The sequence below is a fragment of the Bombina bombina genome, chromosome 11 (genome assembly GCF_027579735.1).
Source record: "Bombina bombina isolate aBomBom1 chromosome 11, aBomBom1.pri, whole genome shotgun sequence".
NCBI lineage: Eukaryota > Metazoa > Chordata > Amphibia > Anura > Bombinatoridae > Bombina > Bombina bombina.
Window position 1 is genome coordinate 81,352,605 of NC_069509.1, and position 23,621 is coordinate 81,376,225.

A 23,621-nucleotide genomic window follows, 5' to 3' on the forward strand; every position below is an offset into this window, starting at 1 on the left:
GCTCGCCTGTGGTGGGGCGAAATTACCCGCAGGTATTCGCCATTGCACACGAGCGCAATTTTGCGCTCGCGTGCAATCCTGCCCGCGCACAGCCAAACAAGCGCGGGCAGGAGCTGTCAATCTCCTCGGTCTGACTAGACCGAGGAGATTGAATTTTGCCACCTTAGAGGTGGCGAAGAGGTTAGGGAAGCGGCGGTCTGGTGACCGCTGCTTGATAAATTACGGCGAGCAAGTTCTTGTGAGAACTTGCAGCCGTATGGCTTTAATAAATCTAGCCCTTAGTGTAGCTACAAGCTGTCTCCAAATAATAATGATTTGAATCATTTTTTTAAAATAATGGAGCCGTTGCTGTTTTCTCTTGTAAGGTGTATCCAGTCCACGGATCATCCATTACTTGTGGGATATTCTCATTCCCAACAGGAAGTTGCAAGAGGACACCCACAGCAGAGCTGCCTATATAGCTCCTCCCCTAGCTGCCATATCCAGTCATTCTCTTGCAACTCTCAACAAGCATGGAGGTAGTAAGAGAGAAGTGGTGAAATGTAGCTGTTATTTTGCTTCAATCAAGAGTTTATTATTTTTAAATGGTACCGGAGTTGTACTATTTTGTTCCAGGCAGAAAAATAGAAGAATCTGCCTGTGATTTCTATGATCTTAGCAGGTTGTAACTAAGATCCATTGCTGTTCTCACACATGACTGAAGAGAGAGATAACTTCAGCGGGGGAATGGCGTGCAGGTTATCCTGCTATGAGATATGTGCAGTTAAGATTTTTCTAGAAGATGTGAAAAGGCTAGAAAATGCTGCTGATACCAAATTTATGTGAGGTAAGCCTGAATACAGTGATTTAATAGCGACTGGTATCATGCTTACTTTCTGAGGTAATACTCTTTTATTTTTACAATATTAAACGTTTGCTGGCATGTTTAAACGTTTTTATATATACTTTGGTGATAAAACTTTATTGGGGCCTAGTTTTTTCCACATGGCTGGCTTAAATTGCCTAGAAACAGTTTCCTGAGGCTTTCCACTGTGTTACTATGAGTGGGAGGGGCCTAATTTAGCGCTTTTTTGCGCAGTAACTTTTACAGACTGAGACATCCAGCTTCCTCCAGGAGTCCCCTGAATGCTATCGGACATCTCTAAAGGGCTCTTAGGCTTTCCAAAATCGTTTGTTGGGGAAGGTAGGCCCACAGCAAGGCTGTGGCAGTTTGGTGTGACTGTTAAAAAACGTCTATATCGTTTTTTTGTATCCGTTTTTGTGAATTAAGGGGTTAATCATACATTTGCAAGTGGGTGCAATGCTCTGTTAGCTTATTATACACACTGTAAAAATTTCGTTTAATTTACTGCCTTTTTTCAGTGTTTTTCAAATTCTGACAAATTTGTTTCTCTTAAAGGCACAGTACCGTTTCTTATATTTGCTTGTTAACTTGATTTAAAGTGTTTTCCAAGCTTGCAAGTCTCATTGCTAGTCTGTACAAACATGTCTGACATAGAGGAAACTCCTTGTTCATTATGTTTAAAAGCCATGGTGGAACCCCCTCTTAGAATGTGTACCAAATGTACTGATTTCACTTTAAGCAATAAAGATCATATTCTGTCTTTAAAAAATTTATCACCAGAGGAATCTGACGAGGGGGAAGTTATGCCGACTAACTCTCCCCACGTGTCAGATCCTTTGACTCCCGCTCAAGGGACTCACGCTCAAATGGCGCCAAGTACATCTAGGGCGCCCATAGCGTTTACTTTACAAGACATGGCGGCAGTCATGGATAATACACTGTCAGCGGTATTAGCCAGACTACCTGAATTTAGAGGAAAGCGAGATAGCTCTGGAGTTAGACGAAATACAGAGTATACTGACGCTTTAAGAGCTATGTCTAATACTGCCTCACAATATGCAGAAGCTGAAGAAGGAGAGCTTCTTTCTGTGGGTGATGTTTCTGACTCAGGGAAGATGATGCAACCTGATTCTGATATATCTACATTTAAATTTAAGCTTGAACACCTCCGCGTGTTACTCAGGGAGGATTTAGCTGCTCTGAATGACTGTGATACAATTGCAGTGCCAGAGAAATTGTGTAGACTGGATAAATACTATGCAGTGCCGGTGTGCACTGATGTTTTTCCAATACCTAAAAGGTTTACAGAAATTATTACTAAGGAATGGGATAGACCAGGTGTGCCGTTTTCTCCCCCTCCTATTTTTAGAAAATGTTTCCAATAGACGCCACCACACGGGACTTATGGCAGACAGTTCCTAAGGTGGAGGGAGCAGTTTCTACTCTAGCAAAGGGTACTACTATCCCTGTCGAGGACAGTTGTGCTTTCTTAGATCCAATGGATAAAAAGTTAGAGGGTTTTATCCTACAGCCCCTTGCATGCATTGCTCCTGTCACTACTGCTGCGGCGTTCTGGTTTGAGTCTCTAGAAGAGGCTTTACAGGTAGCGACTCCATTGGATGAAATACTTGACAAGCTTAGAGCACTTAAGCTAGCCAATTCTTTTGTTTCTGATGCCATTGTTCATTTGACTAAACTAACGGCTAAGAATTCTGGTTTTGCTATCCAGGCGCGCAGAGCGCTATGGCTTAAATCATGGTCAGCTGACGTTACTTCAAAATCTAAGCTGCTTAACATTCCCTTCAAGGGGCAGACCCTATTCGGGCCTGGTTTGAAGGAGATTATTGCTGATATCACTGGAGGAAAGGGTCATGCCCTTCCTCAGGATAGGTCCAAATCAAGGGCCAAACAGTCTAATTTCTCCAACATAGGTGTGTCCGGTCCACGGCGTCATCCTTACTTGTGGGATATTCTCTTCCCCAACAGGAAATGGCAAAGAGCCCAGCAAAGCTGGTCACATGATCCCTCCTAGGCTCCGCCTTCCCCAGTCATTCTCTTTGCCGTTGCACAGGCAACATCTCCACGGAGATGGCTCAGAGTTTTTTGGTGTTTAAATGTAGTTTTTATTCTTCTATCAAGAGTTTGTTATTTTAAAATAGTGCTGGTATGTACTATTTACTCTGAAACAGAAAAGAGATGAAGATTTCTGTTTGTAAGAGGAAAATGATTTTAGCAACCGTTACTAAAATCGATGGCTGTTTCCACACAGGACTGTTGAGAGGAATTAACTTCAGTTGGGGGAAACAGTGAGCAGACTTTGGCTGCTTGAGGTATGACACATTTCTAACAAGACTTGGTAATGCTGGAAGCTGTCATTTTCCCTATGGGATCCGGTAAGCCATTTTCTTAATTTTCAATATAAGAATAAAAGGGCTTCACAAGGGCTTTAAAGACTGGTAGACATTTTTCTGGGCCAAAACGATTACTTTATAAGCATATTTAATGGTTTATAACTTTGGAGAGTTATTTTAATCTTGGGAATTTTATTAAAAAAAACGGCAGGCACTGTATTGGACACCTTTTTCACTGGGGGCCTTTTCTAGTCATAGGCAGAGCCTCATTTTCGCGCCACTAATGCGCAGTTGTTTTTGAGAAGCAAGGCATGCAGATGCATGTGTGAGGAGCTCAGATCCACTGAAAAAGCTTATTGAAGGCGTCATTTGGTATCGTATTCCCCTCTGGGCTTGGTTGGGTCTCAGCAAAGCAGATACCAGGGACTGTATAGGGGTTAAATGTAAAAACGGCTCCGGTTCCGTTATTTTAAGAGTTAAAGCTTTCAAATTTGGCGTGCAATACTTTTAAGGCTTTATGACACTGTGGTGAAATTTTGGTGAATTTTGAACATTTCCTTCATACTTTTGCGTATATTCAGTAAAAAAGTGTGTTCAGTTTAAAATTTAAAGAGACAGTAACGGTTTTATTTTAAAACGTTTTTTGTGCTTTGTTATCAAGTTTATGCCTATTAACATGTCTGAACTATCAGATAGACGATGTTCTGTATGTTCGGAAGCCAAGGTTCCTCTCCATTTAAATATATGTGATGAATGTGACAAACAAAGTAGGGACAATGATGCCACTGATAATAATGTTGCCCAAAATGATTCCTTTAGTGAGGGGAGTAAGCATGGTACTGCATCATCTCCTTCTATGTCTACACCAGTCTTGCCCACTCAGGAGGTCCCTAGTGAATCTAGTGCGCCAATCCTCCTTACTATGCAACAATTAACGGCTGTAATGGATAATTCTATTAAAAACATTTTAGCCAAAATGCCCACCTATCAGCGAAAGCGCGACTGCTCTGTTTTAGATACTGAAGAGCATGAGGACGCTGATGATAATGGTTCTGACATGCCCTTACACCAGTCTGAAGGGGCTAAGGAGGTTTTGTCTGAGGGAGAAATTTCAGATTCAGGAAAAATTTCTCAACAAGCTGAACCTGACGTTATTACATTTAAATTTAAATTGGAACATCTCCGCGCTCTGCTTAAGGAGGTGTTATCTACTCTGGATGATTGTGACAATTTGGTCATTCCAGAGAAATTATGTAAGATGGACAGGTTCCTAGAGGTCCCGGTGCCCCCCGAAGCTTTTCCTATACCCAAGCGGGTGGCGGACATTGTAAATAAAGAATGGGAAAGGCCCGGCATACCTTTTGTCCCTCCCCCTATATTTAAGAAATTATTTCCTATGGTCGACCCCAGGAAGGACTTATGGCAGACAGTCCCCAAGGTCGAGGGGGCGGTTTCTACTCTAAATAAACGCACCACTATCCCTATAGAAGATAGTTGTGCTTTCAAAGATCCTATGGATAAAAAATTAGAGGGTTTGCTTAAAAAGATGTTTGTTCAGCAAGGTTACCTTCTACAACCAATTTCATGCATTGTTCCTGTCACTACAGCAGCGTGTTTCTGGTTCGAGGAACTAGAAAAGTCGCTCAATCAAGCATCCTCTTATGAGGAGGTTATGGACAGAGTTCAAGCACTTAAGTTGGCTAACTCTTTTACCTTAGACGCCACTTTGCAATTAGCTAGATTAGCGGCAAAAAATTCAGGTTTTGCTATTGTGGCGCGCAGAGCGCTTTGGCTGAAGTCTTGGTCAGCGGATGTGTCCTCCAAGAACAGATTGCTTAACATCCCTTTCAAGGGGAAAACGCTGTTTGGCCCTGACTTGAAAGAGATTATTTCAGACATCACTGGGGGAAAGGGCCACGCCCTTCCTCAGGATAGGTCTTTCAAGGCTAAAAATAAAACAAATTTTCGTCCCTTTCGCAGAAACGGACCAGCCTCAAATTCTACATCCTCTAAGCAAGAGGGTAATTCTTCTCAAACCAAGCCAGCCTGGAGACCGATGCAAGGCTGGAACAAAGGTAAGCAGGCCAAGAAGCCCGCTACCGCTACCAAGACAGCATGAGATGCTGGCCCCCGATCCGGGACCGGATCTGGTGGGGGGCAGACTCTCTCTCTTCGCTCAGGCTTGGGCAAGAGATGTTCAGGATCCTTGGGCGCTAGAAATAGTTTCTCAAGGTTATCTCCTGGAATTCAAGGAACTACCCCCAAGGGGAAGGTTCCACAGGTCTCAATTGTCTTCAGACCAAATAAAAAGACAGGCATTCTTACATTGTGTAGAAGACCTGTTAAAAATGGGAGTGATTCATCCTGTTCCATTAGGAGAACAAGGGATGGGGTTTTACTCCAATCTGTTCATAGTTCCCAAAAAAGAGGGAACATTCAGGCCAATTTTGGATCTCAAGATCCTAAACAAATTTCTCAAGGTCCCATCGTTCAAGATGGAAACCATTCGGACAATTCTTCCTACCATCCAGGAAGGTCAATTCATGACCACGGTGGATTTAAAGGATGCGTATCTACATATTCCTATCCACAAGGAACATCATCGGTTCCTAAGATTCGCCTTTCTGGACAAGCATTACCAGTTTGTGGCACTTCCATTCGGACTAGCCACTGCTCCAAGAATTTTCACAAAGGTACTAGGGTCCCTTCTAGCGGTGCTAAGGCCAAGGGGCATTGCAGTAGTACCCTACTTGGACGACATACTGATTCAAGCGTTGTCTCTACCACAAGCAAAGGCTCATACGGACATTGTCCTAGCCTTTCTCAGATCTCACGGGTGGAAAGTGAACGTAGAAAAAAGTTCTCTATTTCCGTCAACAAGAGTTCCCTTCTTGGGAACAATAATAGACTCCTTGGAAATGAAGATTTTTCTGACAGAAGCCAGAAAATCAAAACTTCTAAGCTCTTGTCAAGTACTTCATTCTGTTCTTCTTCCTTCCATAGCGCAGTGCATGGAAGTAATAGGTTTGATGGTTGCGGCAATGGACATAGTTCCTTTTGCGCAAATTCATCTAAGACCATTACAACTGTGCATGCTCAGACAGTGGAATGGGGATTATACAGATTTGTCCCCGACGATCCAAGTAGATCAGAGGACCAGAGATTCACTCTGTTGGTGGCTGACCCTGGACAACCTGTCCCAAGGGATGAGCTTCAGAAGACCAGAGTGGGTCATTGTAACGACCGACGCCAGCCTGGTGGGCTGGGGCGCGGTCTGGAAACACCTGAAGGCTCAGGGTCTATGGTCTCGGGAAGAATCTCTTCTCCCGATAAACATTCTGGAACTGAGAGCGATATTCAATGCTCTCAAGGCTTGGCCTCAACTAGCAAAGGCCAAATTCATAAGGTTTCAATCAGACAACATGACGACTGTTGCATATATCAACCATCAGGGGGGAACAAGGAGTTCCCTGGCGATGGAAGAAGTGACCAAAGTAATTCAATGGGCGGAGCTTCACTCCTGCCACTTGTCTGCAATCCACATCCCAGGAGTGGAAAATTGGGAAGCGGATTTTCTGAGTCGTCAGACATTTCATCCGGGGGAGTGGGAACTCCATCCGGAAATCTTTGCCCAAATAACTCAATTATGGGGCATTCCAGACATGGATCTGATGGCGTCTCGTCAGAACTTCAAGGTTCCTTGCTACGGGTCCAGATCCAGGGATCCCAAGGCGACTCTAGTAGATGCACTAGTAGCGCCCTGGACCTTCTACCTAGCTTATGTGTTCCCACCGTTTCCTCTCATTCCCAGGCTGGTAGCCAGGATCAATCAAGAGAGGGCTTCGGTGATCTTGATAGCTCCTGCGTGGCCACGCAGAACTTGGTATGCAGACCTGGTGAATATGTCATCGGCTCCACCATGGAAGCTACCTTTGAGACGGGACCTTCTTGTTCAAGGTCCGTTCGAACATCCGAATCTGGCATCACTCCAACTGACTGCTTGGAGATTGAACGCTTGATTTTATCAAAGCGTGGGTTCTCAGATTCTGTCATTGACACTCTTATTCAGGCTAGAAAGCCTGTAACTAGGAAAATTTACCATAAAGTATGGAAGAAATATATCTGTTGGTGCGAATCGAAAGGATTCCCATGGAACAGGGTAAAAATTCCTAAGATTCTATCCTTTCTACAAGAGGGTTTGGAGAAAGGATTATCTGCAAGTTCTTTGAAGGGACAGATTTCTGCTTTATCTGTTTTACTTCACAAGAAGCTGGCGGCTGTGCCTGATGTTCAGGCTTTTGTTCAGGCCCTGGTTAGAATCAAGCCTGTTTACAAACCTTTGACTCCTCCTTGGAGTCTCAATTTAGTTCTTTCAGTTCTTCAAGGGGTTCCGTTTGAACCCTTACATTCCGTAGATATTAAGTTATTATCTTGGAAAGTTTTGTTTTTGGTTGCAATTTCTTCTGCTAGAAGAGTTTCAGAGTTATCTGCTCTGCAGTGTTCTCCTCCTTATCTGGTGTTCCATGCAGATAAGGTGGTTTTGCGTACTAAACCTGGTTTTCTTCCGAAAGTTGTTTCTAACAAAAATATTAACCAGGAGATAGTTGTGCCTTCTTTGTGTCCGAATCCAGTTTCAAAGAAGGAACGTTTGTTGCACAATTTGGATGTAGTTCGTGCTCTAAAATTCTATTTAGAGGCTACAAAGGATTTCAGACAAACATCTTCCTTGTTTGTTGTTTATTCTGGTAAAAGGAGAGGTCAAAAAGCAACTTCTACCTCTCTCTCTTTTTGGCTTAAAAGCATCATCAGATTGGCTTATGAGACTGCCGGACGGCAGCCTCCTGAAAGAATCACAGCTCATTCCACTAGGGCTGTGGCTTCCACATGGGCCTTCAAGAACGAGGCTTCTGTTGATCAGATATGTAAGGCAGCGACTTGGTCTTCACTGCACACTTTTACCAAATTTTACAAATTTGATAATTTTGCTTCTTCTGAGGCTATTTTTGGGAGAAAGGTTTTGCAAACCGTGGTGCCTTCCATCTAGGTGACCTGATTTGCTCCCTCCCATCATCCGTGTCCTAAAGCTTTGGTATTGGTTCCCACAAGTAAGGATGACGCCGTGGACCGGACACACCTATGTTGGAGAAAACAGAATTTATGTTTACCTGATAAATTACTTTCTCCAACGGTGTGTCCGGTCCACGGCCCGCCCTGGTTTTTTAATCAGGTCTGATGATTTAATTTCTCTAACTACAGTCACCACGGTATCATATGATTTCTCCTATGCAAATATTCCTCCTTTACGTCGGTCGAATGACTGGGGAAGGCGGAGCCTAGGAGGGATCATGTGACCAGCTTTGCTGGGCTCTTTGCCATTTCCTGTTGGGGAAGAGAATATCCCACAAGTAAGGATGACGCCGTGGACCGGACACACCGTTGGAGAAAGTAATTTATCAGGTAAACATAAATTCTGTTTTCCGTGCCTTTCGAAACTTCAAGGCAAGTGCGGCATCAACTTCCTCTAATGCAAAACAAGAGGGAACTTTTGCTCAGTCCAAGACGGTCTGGAGACCTAACCAGACCTGGAACAAGGGTAAGCAGGCCAAAAAGCCTGCTGCTGCCTCTAAGACAGCATGAAGGAACGACCCCCTATCCGGTAACGGATCTAGTAGGGGGCAGACTTTCGCTCTTCGCCCAGGCGTGGGCAAGATATGTCCAGGATCCCTGGGCATTGGAAATTATATCCCAGGGATATCTTCTGGACTTCAAGGCTTCCCCCCCAAAAGGGAGATTTCACCTTTCACAATTATCTGCAAACCAGATAAAGAGAGAGGCATTCTTACACTGTGTACAAGACCTCCTAGTTATGGGAGTGATCCATCCAGTTCCAAAGGAGGAACAGGGACAGGGATTTTACTCAAATCTGTTTGTGGTTCCCAAAAAAGAGGGAACCTTCAGACCAATTTTGGATCTAAAGATCTTAAACAAATTCCTCAGAGTTCCATCATTCAAGATGGAGACTATTCGTACCATCCTACCTATGATCCAGGAGGGTCAATACATGACTACAGTGGATTTAAAGGATGCTTATCTTCACATCATCATCGGTTTCTTAGGTTTGCCTTCCTAGACAGGCACTACCAGTTTGTAGCTCTTCCCTTTGGGTTAGCTACAGCCCCAAGAATTTTTACGAAGGTTCTGGGGTCGCTTCTGGCAGTCCTAAGGCCACGGGGCATAGCAGTGGCCCCTTATTTAGACGACATCCTGATTCAGGCGTCAAACTTCCAAATTGCCAAGTCTCATACGGACATAGTGTTGGCATTTCTGAGGTCGCATGGGTGGAAGGTTAACGAGGAAAAGAGTTCTCTATCCCCCCTCACAAGAGTTTCCTTCCTAGGGACTCTGATAGATTCTGTAGAAATTCTGTAGAAATGAAAATTTACGTGACGGAGTCCAGGTTATCAAAACTTCTAAATTCCTGCCGTGTTCTTTATTCCATTCCTAGCCCTTCGGTGGCTCAGTGCATGGAAGTAATCGGCTTAAGGGTAGCGGCAATGGACATAGTGCCGTTTGCATGCCTACATCTCAGACCGCTGCAACTCTGCATGCTCAATCAGTGGAATGGGGATTACACAGATTTGTCCCCTCTACTAAATCTGGATCAAGAGACCAGGGATTCTCTTCTCTGGTGGCTATCTCGGGTCCATCTGTCCAAAGGTATGACCTTTCGCAGGCCAGATTGGACAATTGTAACGACAGATACCAGCCTTCTCTGTTAGGGTGCAGTCTGGAACTCCCTGAAGGCTCAGGGATCGTGGACTCAGGAGGAGTCACTCCTTCCAATAAACATTCTGGAACTAAGAGCGATATTCAATGCTCTTCAGGCTTGGCCTCAGCTAACGACAATGAGGTTCATCAGATTTCAGTCGGACAACATCACGACTGTGGCTTACATCAACCATCAAGGGGGAACAAGGAGTTCCCTAGCGATGTTAGAAGTCTCAAAGATAATTCGCTGGGCAGAGATTCACTCTAGCCACCTATCAGCTATCCATATCCCAGGTGTAGAGAACTGGGAGGCGGATTTTCTAAGTCGACAGACTTTTCATCCGGGGGAGTGGGAACTCCATCCGGAGGTGTTTACACAATTGGTTCATCGTTGGGGCAAACCAGAACTGGATCTCATGGCGTCTCGCCAGAACGCCAAGCTTCCTTGTTACGGATCCAGGTCCAGGGACCCCAAGGCAACGCTGATAGATGCTCTAGCAGCGCCTTGGTCCTTCAACCTGGCTTATGTGTTTCCACCGTTTCCTCTGCTCCCTCGTCTGATTGCCAAGATCAAGCAGGAGAGAGCACCGGGGATCTTGATAGCGCCTGCGTGGCCACGCAGGACTTGGTAGGCAGATCTGGTGGACATGTCTTCTTTTCCACCATGGACTCTGCCGCTGAGACAGGACCTTCTACTTCAAGGTCCTTTCAACCATCCAAATCTAATTTCTCTGAGGCTGACTGCCTGGAGATTGAACGCTTGATTTTATCAAAGCGTGGTTTCTCTGAGTCAGTCATTGATACCTTAATTCAGGCACGAAAGCCTGTCACCAGGAAAATCTATCATAAGATATGGTGTAAATATCTTTATTGGTGTGAATCCAAGGGATACTCATGGAGTAAGGTCAGGATTCCCAGGATATTATCTTTTCTCCAAGAAGGATTGGAGAAAGGATTGTCAGCTAGTTCCTTAAAGGGACAGATTTCTGCGCTGTCTATTCTTTTGCACAAGCGTCTGGCGGATGTTCCAGACGTTCAGGCATTTTGTCAGGCTTTAGTTAGAATCAAGCCTGTGTTTAAACCTGTTGCTCCACCTTGGAGCTTAAATTTGGTTCTTAAAGTTCTTCAGGGGGTTCCGTTTGAACCTCTTCATTCCGTAGATATCAAACTTTTATCTTGGAAAGTTCTTTTTTTGGTAGCTATTTCCTTAGCTCGTAGAGTTCCGAGCTATCTGCCTTACAATGTGATTCTCCTTATCTGATCTTCCATGCAGATAAGGTAGTTCTGCGTACCAAACCTGGGTTTTTACCTAAGGTGGTATCTAATAAGAATATCAATAAGGAGATTGTTGTTCCATCATTGTGTCCTAATCCTTCTTCAAAGAAGGAACGTCTATTACACAATCTTGACGTGGTTCGTGCTTTAAAATATTATTTACAAGCTACTAAAGATTTTCGTCAAACATCTGCTTTGTTTGTTGTCTACTCTGGACAGAGGAGAGGTCAAAAGGCTTCGGCAACCTCTCTTTCTTTTTGGCTAAGAAGCATAATCCGCTTAGCCTATGAGACTGCTGGCCAGCAGCCTCCAGAAAGGATTACAGCTCATTCTACTAGAGCTGTGGCTTCCACATGGGCCTTTAAGAATGAGGCTTCTGTTGAACAGATTTGCAAGGCGGCGACTTGGTCTTCACTTCATACTTTTTCAAAATTCTACAAATTTGATACTTTTGCTTCTTCGGAGGCTATTTTTGGGAGAAAGGTTTTACAGGCAGTGGTTCCTTCTGTTTAACTACCTGCCTTGTCCCTCCCTTCATCCGTGTACTTTAGCTTTGGTATTGGTATCCCACAAGTAATGGATGATCCGTGGACTGGATACACCTTACAAGAGAAAACATAATTTATGCTTACCTGATAAATTTATTTCTCTTGTGGTGTATCCAGTCCATGGCCCGCCCTGTCATTTTAAAGCAGGTATTTTTTAATTTTAAACTACAGTCACCACTGCACCCTATGGTTTCTCCTTTCTCTGCTTGTTTTCGGTCGAATGACTGGATATGGCAGCTAGGGGAGGAACTATATAGGCAGCTCTGCTGTGGGTGTCCTCTTGCAAGTTCCTGTTGGGAAGGAGAATATCCCACAAGTAATGGATGATCCGTGGACTGGATACACCACAAGAGAAATAAATTTATCAGGTAAGCATAAATTATGTTTTTTTTTGCATCGATTTTTGGAGTACTGGAGTACTGATATCTAGAACTTAAAGGGATAGGAAACCCCAAAATTTTCTTTCACGATTTGGATAGAACATACAATTTTAAACAACTTTCCAATTGACTTCCATTATCAAATTTGCTTTGTTCTCTTGTTATCCTTGGCTGAAGGAACAGCATTGCACTACTGGCAGCAAGATGAACACATCTAGTCAGCCAATCACAAAAGACAAATGTGTGCAGGCACCAATTAGCAGCAGCTCCCACTAGTGTATGATATTTGTGTATTTTTGTTCAACAAGGGATACCAAGAGAACAAAGCACATTTGAAAATAGAAATTAATTTAAAAGTGTCATAAAATGACCTACTCTATCTGAATCATGCAAGTTTAATTTTGACTTTCCTATCCCTTTAATAAGCTTTGGGCCTGAGACCTACATACTGAGATTTCAAAACCAAGGGCTCAGTTTTTGGTTTGTATGAATTATTAAACCAATCTTATTATAATATACAGGTAGCCCTCAGTTTACGCCGGGGTTAGGTTCCAGAAGGAATGGTTGTAAATCGAAACCGTTGTAAATTGAAACCCAGTTTATAATGTAAGTCAATGGGAAGTGAGGGAGATAGGTTCCAGGCCCCTCTCAAAATTGTCATAAGTAACACCTAATACATTATTTTTAAAGCTTTGAAATGAAGACTTTAAATGCTAGACAGCATTATAAACCTAATAAAATAATCACACAACACAAAATATATAATTAAACTAAGTTAAATGAACAAAAACATTTGCTAAACAGCATTATAAACCTAATAAAATAATCACACAACACAGACTTCACTTGCATTTTTCTGCAAACAGTTCTTTCTATGCATTCCAATCTGGACTGAGTTATAGACAGGAAGATCTTGTTCCTTTGTAATCTGCTTGATAGCTCAGGTCTGGTTAAACTGATTAATTTCAGCTTGCTTGGCTTTGCTGCAACACAAGCGGACAGCTCCCCCTACTGGCTATTTTAATAAATACACTGCTTCTCAATGCTTTTTAATAGCAGTCACATGACTGGAAAAAAAGGTTGTTATTCTGAAACGGTGTAAATTGAACCGTTGTAAAACGAGGGCCACCTGTATATACAATGTACTTATTTAACATTCCTTTGTTCTTTACATACAGGATAATGTAATTTGTATTGTAAATATATATTTCAATATGTATCTGTATATCTATTCCTATAGATACTTAAGTATATATATCTATTATAAATTAGCATTATCAGATATATCGAGAAATATTTATTTAATAATAAAAATTACTGTTAGTAAAGTGACGAACATAGGAATGTGAAATATGCCTAACGCGATTCGTGTTTCGTGATTTATGTCTAACACGGGGGTTAGGTTAGCGCAAATGACAAATTACTAATCTTACTTTGTGTTATTGAAATATAAAATATTTAAAAAAATAATATACATACTGTAAAAAATGCTAATTAATCTATAGAATAGAAAAAAATGTCATTTTTATTGTGTGGAGCACTGCATGGCAGGAAATAGCACTGCCATCTAGTGTCCTTGCAAATTGATAACATTCTTCCAAAACTGCTGCCGTATAGTGCTCCAGAAATGGGCCAGCTCCTAAGCATACATACCTGCTTTTCAACAAAAGATACCAAGAGAATGAAGAAAATTTGATAATAGAAGTAAATTAGAAATTTGTTTAAAATCACATTCTATATCTGAATCATGACAGAAAGCTTTGGGTTTCATATCCTTTTAGTAATCTTTTAAACCGCGGAGGAATATGCCCTGTAACTAAACACTTCACAGAACTCCCTCCCCTTCCTACCTATTTAGAGCTAGGCAGACTTAGCTTAAGCTCCTCTCTAGATTTAGTTTTTGTTATTTTTCACAGGAGGAGGTTCGATTCCTTTTGGTAAAGGACACTTACTATAGCAAAGATACCACCATGCACTTGGGAGAATTATTGCTGGGTTCTCCTCAGTGCCTATTGCTTTAATTGACTGTTAATGACTCTTAGAGGGTATCCATGCCAGTCACACACACCCATGTAACACAATCCTGCAGACAGTATGGGGTCAATTTATTAAAGTCTGGAGGACATGATACCCTGTAGCGTATCATGTCCGCCAGACATCGCTGAATGCGGACATGTCCGTATACAGCATAGGACAAGCAGTTCTAGTGCAAACTGCCCCTTGCAGGTTCACGACCAATCGGCCGCTAGCAGGAAGTGTCAATCAGCCCGATCATATAGGATCGTGCGGATTGCTGTACGCCGCCTCAGAGGTGGCGTATGAGTTAAGAAGCAGAGTTCTATAGACCGCTGCTTCTTAAGGGGACACTGAACCCAAATTTTTTATTTCATGATTCAGATAGAGCATGCAATTTTAAGCAACTTTCTAATTTACTTCTATTATCAATTTTTCTTCGTTCTGCTTCAGGACCATGGACAGCACTTGTCTATTGGTGCTGTCCAATCAGCAAGGACAACCCAGGTTGTTCACCAAAAATGGGCCGACATCTAAACTTACATTCTTGCTTTTCAAATAAACATACCAAGAGAATGAAGAAAATTTAATAATAGGAGTAAAGTTGCTTAAAATTGCATGCTCTATGTGAATCATGAAATAAATTTTTTGAGTTCAGTGTCCCTTTAACTCCTGTTTCCAGCGAGCCTGAAGGCTCGCGCAGAAACAGGGTGAATTGGTCCAATTCGGCCAATAATAAATTGACCCCTCTATCTGTTCTACACATTTTAAATGTTCTCCTAATTGGTGTGTTCCTTTGATTGAATTTTGATTCCGCAGGTCAAAACGTTTTGTATATTTACCCAAACTTTTTAGACTATGCTGTTGTTGGTTGTGTCCACATATTTCTCAACTGGGTGCTCATTATTGGATTATCCATCAAAGACCTAGCTTAGGAGTGGAGCACAAAATTGCACTTTTGCAATATTTGCACTCCACTCATAATACCAGTGCACGCAAATATAAGTTGAGCCCAATGTGAACACGGCCTCGCACTCGCATTGCAGAGAAGCTTTGCGTTCATGAATAGGTTCCAATGGGAGACTCGTTCTGATGCCAACCTAGCGCAGCGAAGAGGGTTAGTCATGCAACGTTGGGCAGCACAATTAAAATGTATATGATATACACAATGTATTTATATTTATGTGTTTATATGAGTATATACACATATTAACACATAAATATATATGTATATAAGCATATACATATATATTTACAGTTTAAACACAGTCCCCATAGACTGCAATGTAAAGGTACTTATCAGTGCCCTTTTTTTTCTAACACTCCACATCTGCTCACTTTAACCCCTTATAAATGCCTTTAAAGGAACATGAAACCCCAAATATTTTCTTTAGAGCAAACAATTTTAAACAACTTTCCAATCTACCTCCATTATCAAATGTCTTTCATTCTCTTGGTATCCTTTGTTGAAGAAGCTGCAATGCACTAAAGAGATCAAACTGAAAGCATCAAGTGAGCAAAGCAAATGAGTTATTTTAAAGTGCATGCTCTATCTGTATCATGAAAGACATCATGTATCATGAGTCAGCCCAAACTGACTACTCCGAATGAGGCAAATGGCAGGTGGAGTTTGGCTTCTGAAAAACATTTGCAGCAAACAAGATGTACATTTGTTAAAACGTTGTTTAGATTTGTCTTATATGTTATTTTGTAGCAACACAACAAACATGTCTTGTAATTACAGGGTGGTTACTATAAATTCAAAAGTAGCTCTAGGGTATTTCGCTGCCACTGCTTTAGTCACTTGCATGGACAATTAGAGGTGGCACCTCGGCCATGTTTATCTGGACACTTATGAGTTACACATGGTGCAGGGTAAGCAGGGGGGGAACATGTATTGGGAATAGTGCTGGTGAACAGCACATGTTCCTCTCTGCACACCCTACAGCAATGATGATGACCCTTGGCACTCCAGATGTTTCAGAACTGCATTTCCCATGATGCTTAGGCACTCTGCAGTCCAATCGAGCATCATGGGAAATGTAGCTCTGAAACATCTGGAGTGCCAAGGTTTGCCATCACTGCCTTACAGAATTGTTTCTCAACCGCAGTCCTCAAGTACCCTCAACAGGCCAGGTTTTCATTATAGCTGAACTAGAGCACAGGTGAAATAATCAGCTGATCAGTAACCATGGTTACTAACCTTCTCTCACCCATCAGCTGATTATTTCATCTGTGCGCTAGTTCAGCTATAATGAAAATCTGGCCTGTGTACTTGAGGACCGCGGTTGAGAAACACTGGCTTAGAGCATGTGTAACTCATAAGTGTCCAGGAAAAAAATGGCCGAGGTGGCAACCCTAATCACAATAGTTCTTGTTGTCTGTCTCCTTTGTAACTCTCCTGTCTGCCCGCAGCTTTGCCCCAAGTGCCAGAGGTCAGGTGCGACCGTGGGCTGCAGCCACAAAGGATGTTTACAGAGTTACCACTACACGTGTGCAGTGGAGGCAGGTGAGCCAACTCTTAACCACAATTTATTGTTTCATTATCTTTGTTTCTTTCTGTACAGATCGTCATCAGCATTGCTCACATACCTCCCCTGGTGCTTTTGGCAGCACAGCAAAAGTCAACAAAACAAAAATGAAAGAGGTCAGACAAATACCATGTGATCATTTTATATTTTTTTAGTTTCAAGTCTGGATTTAAAGGTATAGAAAGGTCAGAATTGAAGTTGTCAAAAATGCTTCTAGTAAAAGTAATTACTGCTTTTTTGCAGCATACGCAAATATGCTGTGAGGCCCCTGTGCACCAGCAGTGGTGTGTATTGCTGTGAAGACATAACTTGTGCCATAAAAGCTACCACTGACTCTTTGAGAACAGGTGCACAGGAACTCACAGCATATGTGTGTATGCCACAGAAAAACTAATAACTATTACTAGAAGCATTTTTGCTAATGAACTATATTGCAAAAATGTTTCTGTTTCACATTGCAATGCTATTGTGCACATTTCATGTTTGACTTTTATATCCCTTTAAAGCAACACTTTACTGTGATCACTGTACTTATACATAATTGTATGTGCTGGAACTATGTGATATGTTCTGAAACTATAGGGGCAAATGCTGAAGAAGATTTGGACATAAAAGTTGACTTAATAAAAAAGCATTACATGTATACAAAAGGCACCAAGAATAGACGGTTAGAGGCTAAAATAACAGAATACATTTAAAGGTACATGAAACCCAAATTGTTTATTTCGTGAGTCAAACAGAGCACACAATTTTAAACAACTTTCAAGTTAACTACTATTATCAAAATCGATTCATTCTCTTGGTATCCTTTGTTGAAGGAGCAACAATGCACTACTGGGAGCTAGCTGAACATATTGGGTGAGTCAATGACAAGAGCATATATGTGCAGCCACCAATCGGCACCTAGTTCTCAGTGGAAAGTTGTTTAAAATTGCATTCTCTACCATAATTATGGAAGTTTTATTTTTACTTTACTGTCCCTTTAAAAAGACATTAACTTACATAGTATTCTTTAACGATGCATTTCATTGGTGTTCATTAATTTTCCAAACAGGAACTTAACAATCAGAAATTGTACATCTTTACATCACATATTTCATGTGCCTAAAACAGGCAGTAGATTAACTTCTTAAAGAGACACGAAACACAATATTTCTCCAACATAGGTGTGTCCGGTCCACGGCGTCATCCTTACTTGTGGGATATTCTCTTCCCCAACAGGAAATGGCAAAGAGCCCAGCAAAGCTGGTCACATGATCCCTCCTAGGCTCCGCCTTCCCCAGTCATTCTCTTTGCCGTTGCACAGGCAACATCTCCACGGAGATGGCTCAGAGTTTTTTGGTGTTTAAATGTAGTTTTTATTCTTCTATCAAGAGTTTGTTATTTTAAAATAGTGCTGGTATGTACTATTTACTCTGAAACAGAAAAGAGATGAAGATTTCTGTTTGTAAGAGGAAAATGATTTTAGCAACCGTTACTAAAATCGATGGCTGTTTCCACACAGGACTGTTGAGAGGAATTAACTTCAGTTGGGGGAAACAGTGAGCAGACTTTGGCTGCTTGAGGTATGACACATTTCTAACAAGACTTGGTAATGCTGGAAGCTGTCATTTTCCCTATGGGATCCGGTAAGCCATTTTCTTAATTTTCAATATAAGAATAAAAGGACTTCACAAGGGCTTTAAAGACTGGTAGACTTTTTTCTGGGCCAAAACGATTACTTTATAAGCATATTTAATGGTTTATAACTTTGGAGAGTTATTTTAATCTTGGGAATTTTATTAAAAAAACGGCAGGCACTGTATTGGACACCTTTTTCACTGGGGGCCTTTTCTAGTCATAGGCAGAGCCTCATTTTCGCGCCACTAATGCGCAGTTATTTTTGAGAAGCAAGGCATGCAGATGCATGTGTGAGGAGCTCGGATCCACTGAAAAAGCTTATTGAAGGCGTCATTTGGTATCGTATTCCCCTCTGGGCTTGGTTGGGTCTCAGCAAAGCAGATACCAGGGACTGTATAGGGGTTAAATGTAAAAACGGCTCCGGTTCCGTTATTTTAAGAGTTAAAGATTTCAAATTTGGTGTGCAATACTTTTAAGGCTTTATGACACTGTGGTGAAATTTTGGTGAATTTTGAACATTTCCTTCATACTTTTGCGTATATTCAGTAAAAAAGTGTGTTCAGTTTTAAATTTAAAGAGACAGTAACGGTTTTATTTTAAAACGTTTTTTGTGCTTTGTTATCAAGTTTATGCCTATTAACATGTCTGAACTATCAGATAGACGATGTTCTGTATGTTCGGAAGCCAAGGTTCCTCTCCATTTAAATATATGTGATGAATGTGACAAACAAAGTAGGGACAATGATGCCACTGATAATAATGTTGCCCAAAATGATTCCTTAAGTGAGGGGAGTAAGCATGGTACTGCATCATCTCCTTCTATGTCTACACCAGTCTTGCCCACTCAGGAGGTCCCTAGTGAATCTAGTGCGCCAATCCTCCTTACTATGCAACAATTAACGGCTGTAATGGATAATTCTATTAAAAACATTTTAGCCAAAATGCCCACTTATCAGCGAAAGCGCGACTGCTCTGTTTTAGATACTGAAGAGCATGAGGACGCTGATGATAATGGTTCTGACATGCCCTTACACCAGTCTGAAGGGGCTAGGGAGGTTTTGTCTGAGGGAGAAATTTCAGATTCAGGAAAAATTTCTCAACAAGCTGAACCTGACGTTATTACATTTAAATTTAAATTGGAACATCTCCGCGCTCTGCTTAAGGAGGTGTTATCTACTCTGGATGATTGTGACAATTTGGTCATTCCAGAGAAATTATGTAAGATGGACAGGTTCCTAGAGGTCCCGGTGCCCCCCGAAGCTTTTCCTATACCCAAGCGGGTGGCGGACATTGTAAATAAAGAATGGGAAAGGCCCGGCATACCTTTTGTCCCTCCCCCTATATTTAAGAAATTATTTCCTATGGTCGACCCCAGGAAGGACTTATGGCAGACAGTCCCCAAGGTCGAGGGGGCGGTTTCTACTCTAAACAAACGCACCACTATCCCTATAGAAGATAGTTGTGCTTTCAAAGATCCTATGGATAAAAAATTAGAGGGTTTGCTTAAAAAGATGTTTGTTCAGCAAGGTTACCTTCTACAACCAATTTCATGCATTGTTCCTGTCACTACAGCAGCGTGTTTCTGGTTCGAGGAACTAGAAAAGTCGCTCAATCAAGCATCCTCTTATGAGGAGGTTATGGACAGAGTTCAAGCACTTAAGTTGGCTAACTCTTTTACCTTAGACGCCACTTTGCAATTAGCTAGATTAGCGGCGAAAAATTCAGGTTTTGCTATTGTGGCGCGCAGAGCGCTTTGGCTGAAGTCTTGGTCAGCGGATGTGTCCTCCAAGAACAGATTGCTTAACATCCCTTTCAAGGGGAAAACGCTGTTTGGCCCTGACTTGAAAGAGATTATTTCAGACATCACTGGGGGAAAGGGCCACGCCCTTCCTCAGGATAGGTCTTTTAAGGCTAAAAATAAAACAAATTTTCGTCCCTTTCGCAGAAACGGACCAGCCTCAAATTCTACATCCTCTAAGCAAGAGGGTAATTCTTCTCAAACCAAGCCAGCCTGGAGACCGATGCAAGGCTGGAACAAAGGTAAGCAGGCCAAGAAGCCCGCTACCGCTACCAAGACAGCATGAGATGCTGGCCCCCGATCCGGGACCGGATCTGGTGGGGGGCAGACTCTCTCTCTTCGCTCAGGCTTGGGCAAGAGATGTTCAGGATCCTTGGGCGCTAGAAATAGTTTCTCAAGGTTATCTCCTGGAATTCAAGGAACTACCCCCAAGGGGAAGGTTCCACAGGTCTCAATTGTCTTCAGACCAAATAAAAAGACAGGCATTCTTACATTGTGTAGAAGACCTGTTAAAAATGGGAGTGATTCATCCTGTTCCATTAGGAGAACAAGGGATGGGGTTTTACTCCAACCTGTTCATAGTTCCCAAAAAAGAGGGAACATTCAGGCCAATTTTGGATCTCAAGATCCTAAACAAATTTCTCAAGGTCCCATCGTTCAAGATGGAAACCATTCGGACAATTCTTCCTACCATCCAGGAAGGTCAATTCATGACCACGGTGGATTTAAAGGATGCGTATCTACATATTCCTATCCACAAGGAACATCATCGGTTCCTAAGATTCGCCTTTCTGGACAAGCATTACCAGTTTGTGGCACTTCCATTCGGACTAGCCACTGCTCCAAGAATTTTCACAAAGGTACTAGGGTCCCTTCTAGCGGTGCTAAGGACAAGGGGCATTGCAGTAGTACCCTACTTGGATGACATACTGATTCAAGCGTCGTCTCTACCACAAGCAAAGGCTCATACGGACATTGTCCTAGCCTTTCTCAGATCTCACGGGTGGAAAGTGAACGTAGAAAAAAGTTCTCTATTCCCGTCAACAAGAGTTCCCTTCTTGGGAACAATAATAGACTCCTTGGAAATGAAGATTTTTCTGACAGAAGCCAGAAAATCAAAACTTCTAAGCTCTTGTCAAGTACTTCATTCTGTTCTTCTTCCTTCCATAGCGCAGTGCATGGAAGTAATAGGTTTGATGGTTGCGGCAATGGACATAGTTCCTTTTGCGCGAATTCATCTAAGACCATTACAACTGTGCATGCTCAGACAGTGGAATGGGGATTATACAGATTTGTCCCCGACGATCCAAGTAGATCAGAGGACCAGAGATTCACTCCGTTGGTGGCTGACCCTGGACAACCTGTCCCAAGGGATGAGCTTCAGAAGACCAGAGTGGGTCATTGTAACGACCGACGCCAGCCTGGTGGGCTGGGGCGCGGTCTGGAAACACCTGAAGGCTCAGGGTCTATGGTCTCGGGAAGAATCTCTTCTCCCGATAAACATTCTGGAACTGAGAGCGATATTCAATGCTCTCAAGGCTTGGCCTCAACTAGCAAAGGCCAAATTCATAAGGTTTCAATCAGACAACATGACGACTGTTGCATATATCAACCATCAGGGGGGAACAAGGAGTTCCCTGGCGATGGAAGAAGTGACCAAAGTAATTCAATGGGCGGAGCTTCACTCCTGCCACTTGTCTGCAATCCACATCCCAGGAGTGGAAAATTGGGAAGCGGATTTTCTGAGTCGTCAGACATTTCATCCGGGGGAGTGGGAACTCCATCCGGAAATCTTTGCCCAAATAACTCAATTATGGGGCATTCCAGACATGGATCTGATGGCGTCTCGTCAGAACTTCAAGGTTCCTTGCTACGGGTCCAGATCCAGGGATCCCAAGGCGACTCTAGTAGATGCACTAGTAGCGCCCTGGACCTTCAACCTAGCTTATGTTTCCCACCGTTTCCTCTCATTCCCAGGCTGGTAGCCAGGATCAATCAAGAGAGGGCTTCGGTGATCTTGATAGCTCCTGCGTGGCCACGCAGAACTTGGTATGCAGACCTGGTGAATATGTCATCGGCTCCACCATGGAAGCTACCTTTGAGACGGGACCTTCTTGTTCAAGGTCCGTTCGAACATCCGAATCTGGCATCACTCCAACTGACTGCTTGGAGATTGAACGCTTGATTTTATCAAAGCGTGGGTTCTCAGATTCTGTCATTGATACTCTTATTCAGGCTAGAAAGCCTGTAACTAGAAAAATTTACCATAAAGTATGGAAGAAATATATATGTTGGTGCGAATCGAAAGGATTCCCATGGAACAGGGTAAAAATTCCTAAGATTCTATCCTTTCTACAAGAGGGTTTGGAGAAAGGATTATCTGCAAGTTCTTTGAAGGGACAGATTTCTGCTTTATCTGTTTTACTTCACAAGAAGCTGGCGGCTGTGCCAGATGTTCAGGCTTTTGTTCAGGCTCTGGTTAGAATCAAGCCTGTTTACAAACCTTTGACTCCTCCTTGGAGTCTCAATTTAGTTCTTTCAGTTCTTCAAGGGGTTCCGTTTGAACCCTTACATTCCGTAGATATTAAGTTATTATCTTGGAAAGTTTTGTTTTTGGTTGCAATTTCTTCTGCTAGAAGAGTTTCAGAGTTATCTGCTCTGCAGTGTTCTCCTCCTTATCTGGTGTTCCATGCAGATAAGGTGGTTTTGCGTACTAAACCTGGTTTTCTTCCGAAAGTTGTTTCTAACAAAAATATTAACCAGGAGATAGTTGTGCCTTCTTTGTGTCCGAATCCAGTTTCAAAGAAGGAACGTTTGTTGCACAATTTGGATTTAGAGGCTACAAAGGATTTCAGACAAACATCTTCCTTGTTTGTTGTTTATTCTGGTAAAAGGAGAGGTCAAAAAGCAACTGCTACCTCTTTCTCTTTTTGGCTTAAAAGCATCATCAGATTGGCTTATGAGACTGCCGGACGGCAGCCTCCTGAAAGAATCACAGCTCATTCCACTAGGGCTGTGGCTTCCACATGGGCCTTCAAGAACGAGGCTTCTGTTGATCAGATATGTAAGGCAGCGACTTGGTCTTCACTGCACACTTTTACCAAATTTTACAAATTTGATACTTTTGCTTCTTCTGAGGCTATTTTTGGGAGAAAGGTTTTGCAAACCGTGGTGCCTTCCATCTAGGTGACCTGAGTTGCTCCCTCCCATCATCCGTGTCCTAAAGCTTTGGTATTGGTTCCCACAAGTAAGGATGACGCCGTGGACCGGACACACCTATGTTGGAGAAAACAGAATTTATGTTTACCTGATAAATTACTTTCTCCAACGGTGTGTCCGGCCCACGGCCCGCCCTGGTTTTTTAATCAGGTCTGATGATTTAATTTCTCTAACTACAGTCACCACGGTATCATATGATTTCTCCTATGCAAATATTCCTCCTTTACGTCGGTCGAATGACTGGGGAAGGCGGAGCCTAGGAGGGATCATGTGA

The 23,621-nt window shown here is 42.5% G+C and overlaps 1 protein-coding gene across 6 annotated transcripts in view; it reads left to right on the plus strand.

Moving 5' to 3' along the window:
- RAI1 (retinoic acid induced 1) overlaps nt 1-23,621 on the plus strand; it is a 602,776-nt gene that overhangs the window by 552,558 nt on the left and 26,597 nt on the right. For all 6 annotated transcript variants that reach the window (XM_053694390.1, XM_053694387.1, XM_053694388.1 and 3 more), the window contains one exon: nt 16,595-16,688. In XM_053694390.1, coding sequence (XP_053550365.1) covers nt 16,595-16,688 — 94 coding nt within the window. The remainder of the gene's footprint in view (nt 1-16,594; nt 16,689-23,621) is intronic.